Genomic DNA, 16,317 nt, shown 5'->3' on the forward strand with positions numbered 1-16,317 from the left:
AGCTATACATATTGTTTTAAAGCAACTTAATATATTTTAAGATTTTATATACACTCTCAAAGGTTCTTCAGGTGAGGTATGTAAACATTGTCTAATGAAAAAGTTTCAATGTTTCAAACCAACAAATTCACAGCATACACTGAATTTTCAGCCATTAAAGACACAGTATTTTCCTACGCTCACTAACATAGTGGAAGTCCAGGCCCAAGGAATGCATGCTGATCTTCCAGGTTGACACTTGCAGCTGTCACTTTGCTGTTTTCAGAAGGGCCACTTCCATAGTGGGAATACACACTCAGTACCAGAAAAGGGCTAGACTCTCGCCAGCCATCCTTGGGCTTTTGGAACACTGGCTAACATTCACAGGACAGCAGAAAGGAGCACATCTGAATACCTAGAAGATTAACCTCTGCAATGTCAGCTGTGGGAGGAACCAGAAAGACCTTTAAAGGAATGGCAGATTCATTTTAGAGCAGCCTGGATTCTCAGCCTGATCAGCAGCCCTTGCCTTAGACTCATTCTGAAAGTTTGAAGCCTAAAAAGAAAAATACAACATGGCACCTGAGCTTCAGTTAAATTGTGTGGGCCTCCTATGATCCCCTGGCCCAACAAAGGCATTTACTGTAGCCTAAATTAGGACCCTGGGCTGTGCTTTTAATACAGATTGGGGTTGAATTTCTTAACATCACAATGCATATGGGAGAATAACCATGAGTTCACAAAGAGGACCAGCACACAGGCACAGGCCAACAACCTTGGAGAAACTCAATTTTGAAAACCATTTGTTCCCTGAGGGTAAACAGCAGGTGTCTATTGAGATTAAGTGAGGCTAATAAGGAGAATTTTTATTACAAAGTATCAAAGACTTGGGGAGACACTGGTTAAAATCTATTTCCTCCCCACATAATCTACAACACCTTCCCCCCACCCCACCCCCACAGTCACCTTCCAAACAATACAATATGGGTCAAACTCTTTCCTCTGCTTGCTTTCAGGCTCAGCAATGGAAAGTTTTATCCTAATGCACCCACCACTTTCAATCTAAAAAAAACACTAGTGAAAAGTTCTGAACACCATCATAAATACAAAAGACATATTCCAAAAGCCTAGAAAACTACATTACTGCTATCCACGGTTATCTGAGTGGGAGCATTTTTTTTTTTCACAAAATTTAGGACAGTCACAAGGAGAGGCTGCTAAACAGCTTTAGGAGACTGCTGAGCTAGGCACGCTGGGAGACAGGGACTGCCTCTTTCTACTGGCCTGAGAGGTATGCCCTGGACTCTGGGGGCTATGGACTTTCAGGCCCAGGCACAGAGGAGGCTAGCAGGACATGGGGCTGGCTTCTAATGGTGGGTCAGATATAGCAAGGGATATTTAACAGGCCATGAAAATAGTCCTTACATTTACTCTATGACCAAATGAACTCTGTCTCAATTGGATTCTGAGAACTTTATGACTTCACGGAACACTCCAGATTTCTTGATTTATATGTCCACCTTTAATGTGTCTGATGCTGGCAGACTTCTTGTCCAATGCTAGAGTTCTGTGACATGAGGAGCGTGCAGACAAACAGAAGAAAAAATTCAAGTACAGCAGCCTCTCCAGCAAAGGCAAGAGGGCTTTGCAAGAGCTTGTTCTACCCCCACCGGGTCCTCTGAGACAAGGCCCATGCAGGCCCAGAACATGTCATCAGCTAGGGTCTTATTGCTTAGGGAACACATCAGAAAGAACACCTGGAGGTTTGCGCTGCAGACCTGGGTATTGACCACTTTATCACACACACACACACACACACACACACACACACGCACATATACAATATATAACATAACCAGATGAGAAGAGGGGGGCAATTAAAGCTTGGATTGGATGGTTATAGGTCAAATGTCCCCAAACAGCTCTCAATCTACTAGTTTTTGTTCTTTCTCCATGTGTCAAGTGTGTTATGAAAGAAGTCTACTGCTCAAAAGATATTCCACAATACAATGCAAACCAACATCACTCAGAACATGAATCTGTATACAGCACATGTAATAAATATTTTTAGAAAACTATTTACAATATTACTTCATGTGAATATTTAGATGAGAGCAAAATCTACTTCTTCCTGCAAAGGTTAAAAAAGTTTTGACTGTCTAGTTCAGTGCTAAATTCCCTGGCAATTAGTTATCCATTCACATTTCATCTTAAAATCAGATTTGCTAACAAATAGTATCTTAGAAAAACATTCTCCAGCATTACTATTCAAGTGTCCTCCTCATTTGTTTAGAAAAGACAAAGGGAGGCCATAGAGAAATACATGAACTATGGTTCAAATGGATGGCAATCCCTGCATACCTTGTCCCCAAGCTCCCTGCAGTCCAGCCAGCCAGGCCCAATGAGATGACAGACAGGGATGCCCAGGAACAGGGCACAGGAACACAGAGCACTGATTCCATTACATCTAGGGCTGGGCTGCTCTGAAATGCAGACAACTCCTGAGAAGGAAAGCTGGACACATCTTAGAACAGATGGTCTCATTTTTCTAACTATGGGTTACAGGTGGGACTGGCCACATCTACAGACACTTGAGGAGACGGAGAGGGAGGAGGAGGAAAGCCAAGGTGCCCTAAGTACTGTCAAGGTGTAGAAGATGACATGCATATCTCCCTTGGGTAAGGGTGGGAGGCTGATCCTCCCACACATATCTGAGTGCACACACCTTAACGCAATCAATGGTTTCTCCTCATCCCAGTTCTGGGCTTGAATTTCCTTGGTGCTACAACTAAGGCTCACTTCCCTGCACAGGCTGTGGAAGTGAAAAGGTATAAGTATTAGTGGTGCATACAAGAAGTGGGCCTCTTGAGGCAAACCCTTGCCATGCACGGCTGGGCCATACCTATTATAGGATCGCTTTGTTCTGGGGTGGGGAAAGATGGTGAGGAGTGCTCAGATTCTCAATCCATGTTGCATCTACATAAATACAGTAAGGGTTTCAAGGTTACACACTTCTGCCTTCACTGTAATGGTTTTCTAGGGTGGGGGTGGGATTCAATTGCTGAGCATAACAGTTGGGGAGAACAAATGGCAAGAAATGAACAAATTTTGGAAAGCCCTTTGACAGTGTTTTTTGTTGTTAATATAAATATTTGTATAGAAGCATTTGGACAGGAAAATATCACTATTTACAGAGTGAAATAAATTCCACATTGGTGTACATAAATATGTATTCCATACACTTGAAACCAGTCACTAACATAGTCTAATACTATTCAGAATGCAGAAACCACCAGTGAAATCAATAACTTTAAGCTACAGTAACTCTAACAACAATCTCTACCTGTGGTATATACAAAATTAGGCAACTCTTACTTTTATAATAGCATTACCACAAACTAGCTCCCAAATACTGTAGCTTTAGCAAAAATACAACATGAAATATAGTTTACAAAAAAGCAATTGGGATGAGAAAAGTGATAACTGAATGGAATTTGGACCCAGCTGCTAAATACTAGAAATAGTTATGAAGAAACACCTCTCGGTGACACCTATGTGTCTCATGAAGCATTGGGGTGGGGGAGAGGAGGACTGTCCCAGAGAAGATGCCACCTGCAAGGAAGCTGGTGTAGGAGGGAAGAGAAAGGGCATGATATCAAAGATGATTCTTCAAAATGAAGAGCTGCTTCATGCATGACCAGGATCAGACTTCAATCAGACCAGGGTCTTGAAGTTGTCTAAAGTTGCTGGTGCAATGACAATGTCAGAAACAATGTTGTGGTTTGGACTTGAGGTTCAAACAGGCAAAAGCCGGTAACATGTTTACAAGTAACAAGCAAATTTTAGGGTTAGAAATTTGCAAACATTCTAGATATGAGAGGAATGAAGGGCTACACGGGTGAAAGCATCAGGCTCAGTGCTTTTGTGGAGAGGCACTATTCTAGGCTGTTGGTCCACTAGTAGGCTGCTAGTGGAATGTCTCTCCCACAGTCATACTTACTGATTCATAAATCTAAAGACTTGTATACACCTAAAGACTTGTACTTGCAACTATTCACTACAGTTCTTAACATGTTATGTCCACAATTCGTTGGCAAATAGTTGGTTGGAACTTTTCTTTTTCTTATGCAAAGCATTACTCAGAACTAATGTACAATAGCAGCTATCCACTGAGATGAATAGGCATAATACACTAAAATCGGAAAAACTGATGAAATGCTGGATTTTATGAAGAAAACTTGTGCCTAAAGTTGTCTACATAATTTGATCTTGAATGACTACTACAAGGAACAGTAAATTTGTGCTGTAAAAAATGGAGTAATGTGCTATAATAAATAATGAAAACATTTAATTTTAGGCTATTATTTAGCTTACAATCAGTTAATCTTATTATTTTGCTTAACACTCATAAAAGGAAAGTAAAAATCCACTGATCCAACATCTAGAATACTAACATCATGGGCAGCTGACTACTGACTTAAGTGGGTGGTCAGTATTTTCACTAAGTTTAACCCAGATACCCTATTAGATGGGAGTGTCATAAGGTGAGAAAGCTTCAGTGTTTGTGCTCCCTCTGGCCAGCACACCTGTATAGCTACCAGAGAATAGAGGCCAGAGACTAGGCTGTCTCTTGAATACTGGGCAGAAACCACCAAAGCTCTGGAATAACAGAGAGACAGGAGGCAATGGAAGGAACCAACCAATCTTGGTTAAATTCTAAGGGAAAAAGCATGAGCAAGGGTACCCCCACTGTGTTCAAAGGTGGTCCCTTGGGTGCAATACAACAGAGTATGGCAACTCTTGGGGCATGAGGGACATCAGAGCACTCTGAGCTCCTTCACAACGCAATCTAAAGAAAAGAAGTGTCTACAAAGCTGCCAATCCACCTCCTGGAGAGAAATGTTCCAGTGTTACAAGGTTGAATTATATTGCTCAAAGGCTTCCTCCAATTCTGTATGTTTTAAAAAATGATGTTAATATTCTAAAGATTGGGTGGATTTTTACCTTTCTTTTACAAGGGTTAAGTAAAGTAATAAAGGGTTTGACAGAAAGCATGAGGAAGAGTACTTACTATTTGGATAAGAAGACTGACTTGGGAATATGATAAATATAAAAGTAATTTTTAATCTTTCAGCAGATATTAAGTTATAAGATGTGAAACTAGCAGCTAAAATCTGGGTGATGGCAGCTTATGCTTGTAATTCTAGCCCCATGGGAGGTGGGGACAGGAGAACCCTTGCTTGAGGCTAGCTTGGGAAAAATAACCAAGCATGGTGATATGCATATATCATCCCAGTTATGGTGGAAATTGTAAATAGGACAATGGCAGTCCAGGGTGACATGGGCAAAAAGCAAGGTCCTAATCTTAAAATAACAAAAAAAAATGGGCTGGAGACATGATTAAAGCAGTACAGTGTCTGCCTAGCAAGCCCAAAGCCCTAAGCTTTTAAAATCTCAGTATGGAAAATGCAAGGGGGGAAAAAAAAGCTGGAATGGGAGTGGAGCTCCGTGATAGAGTACTTGCGTAGCATGAACAAGATCCTCGGTTTGATCCTCAGCACTAAATGAAAGAAAAAATGAGACAATCACTGCTTAGTGACCAATGGGAATTTTGGGGGGGGGGGTTCACTAGGCATTCAACTTTACAGTATAGAAACTTTGAGCTGGGGAGAGGGGAGTAGCACAAACACCTGAGAAGTTGACTCATTTGATCTAATGATATAATCTAAAACTTCTCAGAAACATGGGTTATAACATGTTCCAATTTTATAACCCTTATTTTCTAAAGCACTTCAAAATATCCATATTATATTTATTGTTCACCTTAAACCTAACAATTTTGAGAGTATGTGACCAAAAGATACCACTGCCAATACATTGGGTTCTAGCACTAACGGCTCAGGTAACCATACAGACATACTGAGTGGATGATGAGAAGGAAGATGCTCAAGTTTAGGGGATGGCTTGTGCTACATTAATATGACAAACCTCCTTTACAGCAAGAGGAAGATATGCATAAGAAAGAACTGAGATGAAAAGGGGCAAGGAAAGAACAGAGAGGAGATAAGGGGCAGAAGAACAAACTATCAGAACTTTAGCTTCTAAAAAAGGGATTGTTTTTTTAAAGCAAATTTCTTAAAAGATACAGGGTATTTTGGGTTTGGTGGGCCAAAACCCACTGCCTAAGATTACTCAGTCTGCTCCATGGACAATCAGTAAACAAATGGGTGAGGTTATGTTCCAACAAAACTTTATTTACACAAACAGGTGACCAGTCCATAGCTTGCAGACCCTTGACAGATCATCTGGAGGCAAAAGGCAGTCCACACTGGCTGACTTGAAACCAAAAGGGGTGAGGGTAGCTCCCTGGCTAGTTCAGGTATTCCAGCCTCACCTCCAGTGTTGTGACAGCACCAGACTTGATGGTAACACTATAACACCTCCAGCTTTGCATCACATAGCATGTTGTCTTTGCCTACTGGGCTCTTAGGTCCATCAATGAATAGGGAGGGATGCTGCTCAGAAAGGAGTGGTGGCTTCCACTTTCACCACAGAATCCATCATAAGGTGAGAAAGAGGCCAAACCTCAGTTCAAAGTGGCTGTCTTGAAGTGATGCCCCTGATGACCAGTTTGCATAAGAAAAAAAAAATCACCTGTGCAGTTATGTGATGAGCAGAGGATCCCAGCAGAAAGCACCTCATTTGTAAAGGGATGACTAAGTGCATCCCTTCACTCTGAACCACTATGGAACAATGAGGAATAAAAGCCACAGCCTAAGATTACTGACTTTCTGATGTGGATCCAGAACTTGGGACAAGCATCTCGTGGCACTGAAAATGGTTTATAGGAAGGAGGTCTTTGCAAAGGAGGGTAAGCAAAGGGAAACTTGCAGTCAATGCCAAGCCTGGGCTTGGAGATGTTTGGAAAATAGCTTTTCCAGCATCTGCTATAGATGCAAAAAGGGCATTCCAGAATTGGCTTTCAGATTTTGTTTTTAATTTCTTTCTTGTATGAGCAAATTAACTGAATCAGCAAAAAGGACATGAAATCAATTCTAACTTTATAAAGTGTCCTAATTTTGTTGAAGCTCCAACTATTTAACAGTAACCACTACTACAGTAGTGATTTTTAAATATCAGGACGATCCATTGTATTGTGTAACATAAATATATAGACTTCCTCAAATGCAACCTACAATGAGAGGTTATTATTTTGAAGTGAACTTTTAAAAATGAAAACAAATTTAGGAAAGTAATGGAATGAATTATAAACTTGGTAGTAGAAAAATTCCACCAATTCTTCACTCCCTTCACTAACCTAATCCAAGCACTTCACAAGGTAGTCTATAAGCAGTAAAGGGATACCTTTTATGTACAAGAATCAGCACACCTGACATTGGCCAACATCAGCTGTTTAAGTCACCACAAAACAATATCCAGTGACAACTCTATGAAAAGATACCTTTAAAACCTTAAATCACTTTAAAGATTAAATGAACCCAGTCAAAACATATTAATGCTTCTGTGCAACTTAATGCTGAGAAAGGATTGCCAGCACATACTCAGCAGTTTCATTAAGGTAGGTAGCTCTTGAATGGCCAAGGTCAAAGATAATACAACAGAGAAGAGGAGAGGAGAGGAGAGGAGAGAAGAGGAGAAAAGGAGAGAAGAGGACCTTAATTGAATAGAGATAATTTCACTATGATGAAATTCAACACAACTCCCAATTTCTCATGGACCAAATGCTTTTCTCCAGTCCTATCCAAATATCAGAAGTTTCCACTATATACAATAAACCTTAAAGAGAATAGCAGAATAGGTAGAAGGCCTGTTCTACCATAATTTGTATGAAAAGTCTAACTGGGTATACTTAAAGAGATCTGAAATAACCTAAATAGAAAATATTTAAATAAGGACAGGGTAAATGCTGTCCATACACACCTATTTTGGTGACAGAACATGTCAAAGCTGACTGAGGCGTTTAACAACCAAGTGGTTTGCAGAGTGGCCCAATGAAAATGCTGAGTTATGAGGGATCAATGTCATAACCACTAAGTGAAGCCAATGGGCCTGCCTCAGGCTATACCCAAGAAAGGCAAACAGCAATTACGATAATGCAGCTCTGCTTCTGAGCCATGTATATGGGAAGGAATGACAACACAACATTTAACCACTACAGTGGCACTAATAGATCTAAATGGACATCCACTCCAGGCATCAGAGCCTCCTAGCTGAACACTCAAGTGATGTGCATGGGTGTGGCCCACTGAGATGCTAGGAAGCTTCTTTGAGCTGCCAGGTTCTCTGACCTTTACACAACCCTGCTGTTCCCACCTCTCCAAGTCTAATGCCAAAATGGTGTTGGCATGTGTGAGACATTGAGCCACTTTTAAACCATATGGCTGGTGTTAATTACTTAGCTCCTGGATATACTACTTGGAGGAAGAAAGTATTCTACTGTAAAACTGGGTCCAGGAAACAGGTACAAATGCGCCCAAGTGCATGTGCACACACACTCTTGCTTTCCTATTACTGTAAATAAGTTTGTCTTTCTCTGAATAGGGAAGCACTGTGGGGTAAGAAAGGAAATAAGCAAGTCACTTTCATCCTAATTGTCAAACTGGAGATATAAAATTAAAATCAAGACAATTTTTTGTAGGGGGGAACAAAATAGGATGAAAACCTTGTCAGAGAGCTAGCAAGGTTTCAAGGTCAAAAATGAAGATTGATGATATATATTAGAAATAGTTGGGGATACAAATAATTTTTGGAGGTCATAAACCAAAATCAGTATGTGTCATCTTTTATCCTATAGGCATAGAATTTAGAAAAAAATGTTCTCAAATGATTAAAAAAAGTCCAAAGTGAGAAGAGTGACCAATAATGAATATAATTTTTAGAGGGTAATAAGTATTAATCTTTTATAATAATGGTAAATCCTCTGCATTCTCATAATTTGGTTTAGCTTTCAAATAAACACTCAAAAAATAAACAAGACAGAGGGAAGTTCTGCTGCAGTTTGCAAAGGGGGAGTCTGTTCTAGGACAGACATGGCAACATGGCAGGGTTGCTGCTGACAGCTCTTTTCTCATGCAGGTGGTGGTCGTCTCGGCTACAGTACAAGTGCTTGTGCATCAAGTATAAAATACAAGCCTTTAATCACATAGATCAGCTTTTTAGCTTTTGTAAATTTTAAAACAAAAAGGATAAATAAGGCACTGTACTTTTAAAAATGAAACTTCTTGGTTCCAAGTTTAAAACCCAAGGAACAACCAGAATATAATATATAACTTCCCTTAGCCTCAGAAGAGGACTCTACAAGTTCCCTCTTCTACCTGAGATGCATTTTCTGACATCTCCAACAGTGTGGTGTTTTCTATTAACTGTAATTTGAAAGGCTTGATAAGCTTATAAAAGCAGATTTCGTTAATGCAAAATAAAAGGTTACTTCTACAGCACAGTTCCTCTCTTGGCTGCCATTCTTTCATCACTTTGCATCCACCCGCCTCCGTTTGCGATGGGAAAAGTCTGGCTTTGCCTTGAGCTTTCGCTTTCTCTGGGTTGCATTGTTTTCTGGGCGTTTTGTCAAGGGTCTAGCACGGGTCTTCCCACTGTTTGGTTTCCTGTTTGAGGCTTTCTGGGGCCTTGTTGGGGATTCACCATTCCCTCTTTGCCTGGCAGATTTTGAAGGTTTCAGTGCTTCTGAGGATCCAGTGGGCTGGGTACGTCTTTTGTTTGTATTCTCTTTCTCTTTCCTGGAAGAAAGGAAGCTCTTCCTAGGGGTATTTCTCGGAGTCTTTACTTTATTCTCTTTCGAAGACATCTTTTTGGGCAGCTGGCTGGTTTTGTTCTTTGCAGCTGGCCTCTTGGCAGAAGTTCGCTTAGCTTTTGACACCAGGCCCCTGTCCTTACTGTCCCGAGTACTACCCACTTCTGTTCTCCTGCGTTTGTTCTGACCTTCAGCTTTAAGCAAGACTTCCGGTCTCTGCTTCCCTTTCCTTCTCTTTACCCCTTTAGCATTCTTGTGCTTAACAGGAAATCCATCTGCACCCACCTGGAGGGCGAGCTTTGGAGACATCAAAGGATTGATACACACAGTCTTCCGACTCGGCTTAGTTTCTGAAACCATGCCCAATGGACTGTTCATGTTATTCAATCGTTTCTGGGCTCTGAGCTTCCCTCGAATATTGGAATATTTTCTAAGGATCCGGGTGCTGGCTGGAGTGGGCAGGCTTGTTGGGGGATGGCTATTTCTCCCTTCCTTGACTTCTTCCACCCTGGCTTCAGAATTAGGGCTGAGGTTGACATCAACACTGCCCTCGGGCTCTGCTTGGTCAAAATTCTCTCTCAGTTTAGTCCAGATCTTCTGTGTTTTCCAATTATTCCTAGCAGGAGTAGCGCCAGGAAATTTCTTTAAGTGTTTTTTCAAGCGTTCAGCCTGCAGTGAACTAGGGTACAGGCTGGAAGGAGAGTACTTTTGAAGAGGGTGTTTGACAGGGGGGACGTCTCCAGGAAGGCGTGTATTGAGTTTCTTTACGATGACTAAAGATCGGGTTTCAGTTGTTTCCATGAACCATTTACAAACATTAGATAATTTAAAGTTTGACATAAATAGCATCTGAACAGGAGAAAACTTTTGAACCTCCAAGGAACCCTTACATTTCCGTGACCTTTTCTTGCTTTTCCAAATATCTTTCAGCTTATCTAACTTTTTCCTTGTTCTTGCTGTTGGCTGTGCTTCTTTCTCTAACTGGATCCATCCCCGCTGAACTCTCATGTACTGGACATTGAAGTTAGCTATAAGCTCCTGGTTCTCCTCCTCAGCACACCACTCTACAAATTTGGGCTGTTCATCCACCACTGTGTCTTCATCATCCTCATCAGAGGGGTCTGCACTGTTGGAAGTTTCACTTTCCTTTGGCATGGCATTTACTTGTACAGGTTCCTTTTCTGCAGTCACTTTTGTAGTATCCAAGTAGTCTGAAGTATGAACATGTCTCAGATTGTAGGTTGAAGATATCAATCTTTTAGGCCTTGTTCCCAATTTTTGTGGCCCAGCAGTGTCACCACCTCGACTATTTGACATCCCAGCTGAGCTAGATGAAGTAATACTAGTATCATCTCTGTGCTGGGTGTTCTCACTCTCTATCTCATTTTCAACTGCCTCCAAATCCTGTGCAGGCTTGTGTTCTGGCCTGTCTTCTGGTTGCTCTGGGTTCCTCTTACAAAGATTGCTTTCTGACTGGATGTGAGTATCTTCCTCATTCATCTCAGATGGGACACATATTTCCAGTCTCTCATTAGGGAGTGGCTGGGCAACTGTGTTTATGGGATCACTGCTAGGGAAAATGTCTTCTTCCTTCTTGATTTCTTTTCCTAGCATATTTTTAAAAGTCTGTCTCGTGACGATCCCACCTTTCTCATCTTCTTGCTCAGCATCTTTCTCAGAGGGACATTCACTCACAGTTGGGTTTTCCATGTTTTCTATATGGGTGATGTCATCTGGAATGCTCTGTGGTGTTGTCCTACCAGAGTCCCCTTCTTTCTTAGAATGCTTTTCATCAGGACTTTTAGAAATCTTGGGTTCAGGACAAGCAGAAGAAGAATGGGAACTTTGTTTCTCTAGGCACTCATCAGAAGAGGAGGATTCTGAAAGCTGACTTCTTAGGTACCTATCAGAGGCCTCAAGGACCTTTTTGCCTCTTTTCTTCTTGTCCAGATTATCTTCAGATGGGTCAGTGTTTAGATCACACATATCTTTTTCTGAAGAGTATTTCTTGTCACTGTCCTCCTCCAGTTGTTCTGTGCCACTTGCTGCTTCACTTCTCTCAATCTCATCAGGGTTTCCATTAGTGAAAGGGTTGCTTTCTGGCAGGAATGAATGGGTATCTAGCTCCTGAGTGTCTATAGTCTGGACCTCAGTACTGAGGCTTTGGTTATCATCAGCCTGTCCTAGCCTCAAGGGAGGATCCATATCCATAGGGGAACACTGGTTACCTGGGCACAGAGGACTTTCCTTTCTGCTGATTGTTTCAGGAGAAGATTGAGACTTTGCAAGGCTATCTTCAGCGTCTCTCCTAGAAATGCTTTCAGTGATGGGAATCAGGTGGCAGTCCTGGAATTCATTTATCTTCTCTTCATCTAGCAGGACAACTGGTTGTTGGTCTCCATTAGGGGAAGACACTGTGTTTGCTGTGAGTGTAGACAGTGCTGTGTTGCCTTCTGATATGACCTCATCAGGGAGAGAACACACCAGGCTGGAGGCTGATGTGTCCCCTAACTTAGAGGAACTTCTAGGATTTAGGTCACACATCCTAGGGCAAACCTCAGGCTCTTGACATTCTTTTGCAGATGAAAGCTCTCCACTTATCTCCTCCCTTATTATTTCCTTATCAGACTTTTCAGGGTTGTCTTGTCCAGGAGGTTGGACTTCTACCATATGATTAGGGTCTGGAATTGTAAGAGAAGGCTTGGGGGTCACAATCACTTCTGATGTTGGTGATGAGCAGCAACCCTTTTCCTGGGAGTATAAGTTTCTGGCCAATGTGCGAACAGTTGGCAGTTCACAACAATCACCATTGAAAAAGTACCCTCGAGTACTCTTTCTGGCTGTTTTCCGAGAAGATAATATAGATCGTTGAGTCTCCAAGTGGCATTCTGTTATTGGTTGACTAATATAAACAACATCACATTGGTTATCATAATCATTTATCTTCAACCCTGATGCCCTTTTACTTTTCCGAGCAGTCTTAATGGAATTTGATATCTTGGTTCTTGAGTGTCCATTAGAAGCTTTGTGCACAGGTGGCATGGTGTTAGATGTTAACCAGCCATCTTTAGAATGATCAAACTGGACCTTGTCACTGGGATGTGAATAGTAACCTGCCTTATTTCTTCCTAATGAGTGACGATGGTACTCTTGCTTTGGCCTTGTGTCTTGTTCACTCACCTCTAAATCCTGGCACAAAGGCATTTTTGAGCTGCACTGTAAAGCATTCTCTTTGTCAGCATTTCTAGCTGAGTTGCCCATAAACCCTGAGTCCCACGTCTCTTCTGATAAAGCTTTCAATGAGTTTCTTGGAGAAACAACACAACTGTTGCCCTCATCACTATTTTCAACTGTCCCTTTCACTGCAATTAGACTTTCTACCAAAGGTGAACTCTGCATATGGTCTTTACCATCTTCACATGTTTTCACATTTGTGTCTTGTTCCTGTCCAGTGGTTTGTCCCTCCGAGCTTTTAGAGATATGGTGGAAGTTCAATAAAGAAGAATTAGATTCACTGAGGTATCCCACAGCAGAATTATCTGTTGAACTTGCAGAATTAGATTGAGTAGCTGGAAGTTCAGAGCAATCTTTTTGGACAATGTCGAAGGCATTTTCTCTTTCATCTACAGAGATTATCTCAGGAGGAGGTTCCTTCAGTATCTGTTCGGTCATGTGAAGAGAACTTGGAGAGCTAGATGAATCTACAAACAAATCTACAGAAGTAGGAGACTTCCTATCAAGACATACAGAATCCTGTTCCTTATGTCTGCTGATTAGCTGGGCACAGCCAGCACTGCAAGTAGACGTATCCATCACTTCAGAATCTGAAGACTGCAGGTCCTCAGGGCCTGGTTGAGATTCAGTGTACAGGTCACTCAGAACACGAATGAATTGCTTCTGATGATGACTGCACAATTTGACCATAAACTTCTCCAGTGGAGACTTGGACTGATTGTTAGAATCTACTGCTACAGGTTCTGTTGAGTTCTCACTAGATAAAGAGAAAGAGAGTAATTAGTATGGTCATTTTCCAAAGAACCACTTTTATAGCATAAAACTCACCAGGTACTATTCATATTGTAAGGAGAGTGGGTGCTATGGACAAAACTGCTTCCAAACCTTTTACTGTTTTTTTGGGGGGGTGGGGGGAACTTAATTGGGGTTTGAACTTAGGGTCTCACATGTTTGCTAGTATGGCACTCTATCACTTTAATCTTGCCTCCAGACCTGCTTTTTGTTGGTTATTTTGGAGATAAAACTCTGATGAACTGTTCTGCCTGGGTTGGCCTCAAACCATAAGTTTTCCAGATTTCAGCATTCTGAGTAAGCTAGATTACAGGTGTGAGTCACCAGAGCCTGATTACTTTTGATTCAATAAACAATCTTTACCCAACTAACATACAAGTCTAGTATATTATATCCTCAACATTTTTAACTCTACTTTTTGTTTTTTGGTCTTTTTTGGTACTGGGGATCAAACCCAGGATGTTATATTTGCTAGGCAAGCGCTTTGCCACTGAACTATATCCCAGCCTTCTCCAACTTTTTTTAGTGACAATATACTTTCTTTTTTTCCCTTTCCCTTTCGTGTGTGTGTTCGCGTGCTCGATGTTAAGGATCAAACTGAGGATTGTTCATATGTTACATGAGTGCTCTACTATTCAGCTACATATCTAGCCCCCCTTTATACTTTTTTTTAATTAACTGTTTTTGGTGGTATTAGGGTGTGAACTCAGTCTCACACTTGCTAGGCAAGTGCATCAAGTTACCAGCCTATTTATTTATTTATTTATTTATTTGCTGTAGTTGTGGTTCAGATAGGGTTCCCATGTTCTCCTGATCTCCACCTTCTGAGTGGCTGGGGTTAGAGGCATGTGTCATCCTCACATATGGCCCTTCTTCACACTTTTCAAATAATCAGAAATAATGCATATCTTACAAAATGAAATACTGAAAAGGTTTCCTTTTTCCAAAAGATACAGTTTGTCAACATTAACTCCACTTAGTATATACAGGCTGTACACCCTAATCCAAAATTCTAAAATGTTGCAAAATATAAAACTTTTTCCAGGTAGAAAATTTCATATCATGAAACTTTGTTCTTTGTATAAAATCATTAGAAACTTTGTGAGCTAGATAGTAGTGGCTCATGTTTGCAATCCTAGCTACTGTGGAGGCTCGAAGCATCGCAGTTCAAAGCCAGCCTGGGCAGGAAAGGTTGTGAATCTCCTATTTCCAATTAACCACCAGAAAACTGGAGGTGGTGCTGTAGCTCAAAGTGGCAGAACATTAGCCTTGAGCAAAAAGAGCTTGGGCAAAAAGTGGCCAGGTCCTGAGTTCAAACCCCACGACTGGAAAAAAAAAAAAACCTACTTAGAACTGAATAGTTTTAATTTTTTGTAAGACCAATTTTGCAAACAGTTTTATGAACAGGTTTTCCCCCCTTTCCTGGGGCATGGATGAACAGAAACAAGTATTTTCACACTTTGGATATATTGAATAGAATGATGAGCCAAGTTCTGCTTTCTAGCCTTTGAATGAGGCAATAAATATGAAATTGCACAGTAAATGATAAAGCTTTGTCAATGCAAGGTAGTAGTATTATGTTTTCACACAAGCCCCACTTATCACATCCCCTAGACCTTCAATAAACCTTTTACAACACCCAAAGAAGTCATTTTACTTTAAAGAACCCCTACTCCCATCCCATGAAGTATTTTCTCAAGTTATCTAGGACAAACTCTTAGAATTTAATTCAGATAGTGGGGGGTGGCAGGCTTAGATTCAAGACAGGATATAGGTAATGCCTATAGACACTATATAGTAATGCCTACTGACACTACCAAGGACTTCACAAACTGCTTTGTGTTTCTCACATATCTGAGTTTTATAGTGCCCATACAGCTGGTGTAGTCAATATCCCACTCTGTATTATAATTCCTCAGTAGATTATTATTTGGCTGTGTATAAAACATGGCATGGGATGGAGAGAAACTGAATAAAATGCACATTGACTGGATGTGTTTGATATCTTCTGGGCAATTCTCTTCTTCCACCTTTGACTTTTACCTTCCAATGATAAGATACCTTTACAGGGAGGCCTACTCCAGACATCCTACATCATTATCTTCCTGCTCTCCACTGACAGTGTGGTCACAGTGGAAAGAACACAGGTAGTAGAACATGAGACACTAAGATTCCACTTTTAGGACTCTTTACTATTCACAGCAAGCATCTTGGGCAAGTTATTTCATCCCTATGAATCCTGGCATCCTCATCTGTAAACTAGGACTGAATATCAGTATCACAAGGTTATTTGGAGAGAGATTACACAACATATATAAAGCACAAAAGAACAGGTACTCAAGACAATTTTAGTTTCTCTTTTCCTAACTCAGGGAGACTTTTCCCCTCCCTTTTTTTTTGTTTTGTTGCCAGTCCTGGGGCTTGAACTCAGGGCCTGAGCACTGTCCCTGGCTTCTTTTTGCTCAAGGCTAGCACTCTACCACTTGAGCCACAGTAGAGTGGTAGCCTTGAGCACAAAAGCTCAGGGACAGCATCCAGCTGAG

General features: G+C 41.1%; 1 protein-coding gene across 17 annotated transcripts in view; it reads right to left on the reverse strand.

Annotated features, from left to right (window-relative positions):
• Positions 1 to 8,748: 8,748 nt before the first annotated feature.
• The window catches only part of Lcor (ligand dependent nuclear receptor corepressor), an 80,268-nt gene continuing 72,699 nt past the window's right edge, over positions 8,749 to 16,317 (reverse strand). For 16 of the 17 annotated variants that reach the window (XM_048338568.1, XM_048338557.1, XM_048338562.1 and 13 more), the window contains one exon: positions 8,749 to 13,739. In XM_048338568.1, the coding sequence (XP_048194525.1) occupies positions 9,467 to 13,739 (4,273 nt within the window). In that variant the 3' untranslated portion in view covers positions 8,749 to 9,466. Of the gene's footprint in view, positions 13,740 to 15,582; positions 16,165 to 16,317 lie in introns of those variants that run through there. The other variant, XM_048338573.1, reaches the window with a different exon arrangement.

This window comes from Perognathus longimembris, chromosome 2, assembly GCF_023159225.1.
Source record: "Perognathus longimembris pacificus isolate PPM17 chromosome 2, ASM2315922v1, whole genome shotgun sequence".
Classification (NCBI taxonomy): Eukaryota; Metazoa; Chordata; class Mammalia; order Rodentia; family Heteromyidae; genus Perognathus; species Perognathus longimembris.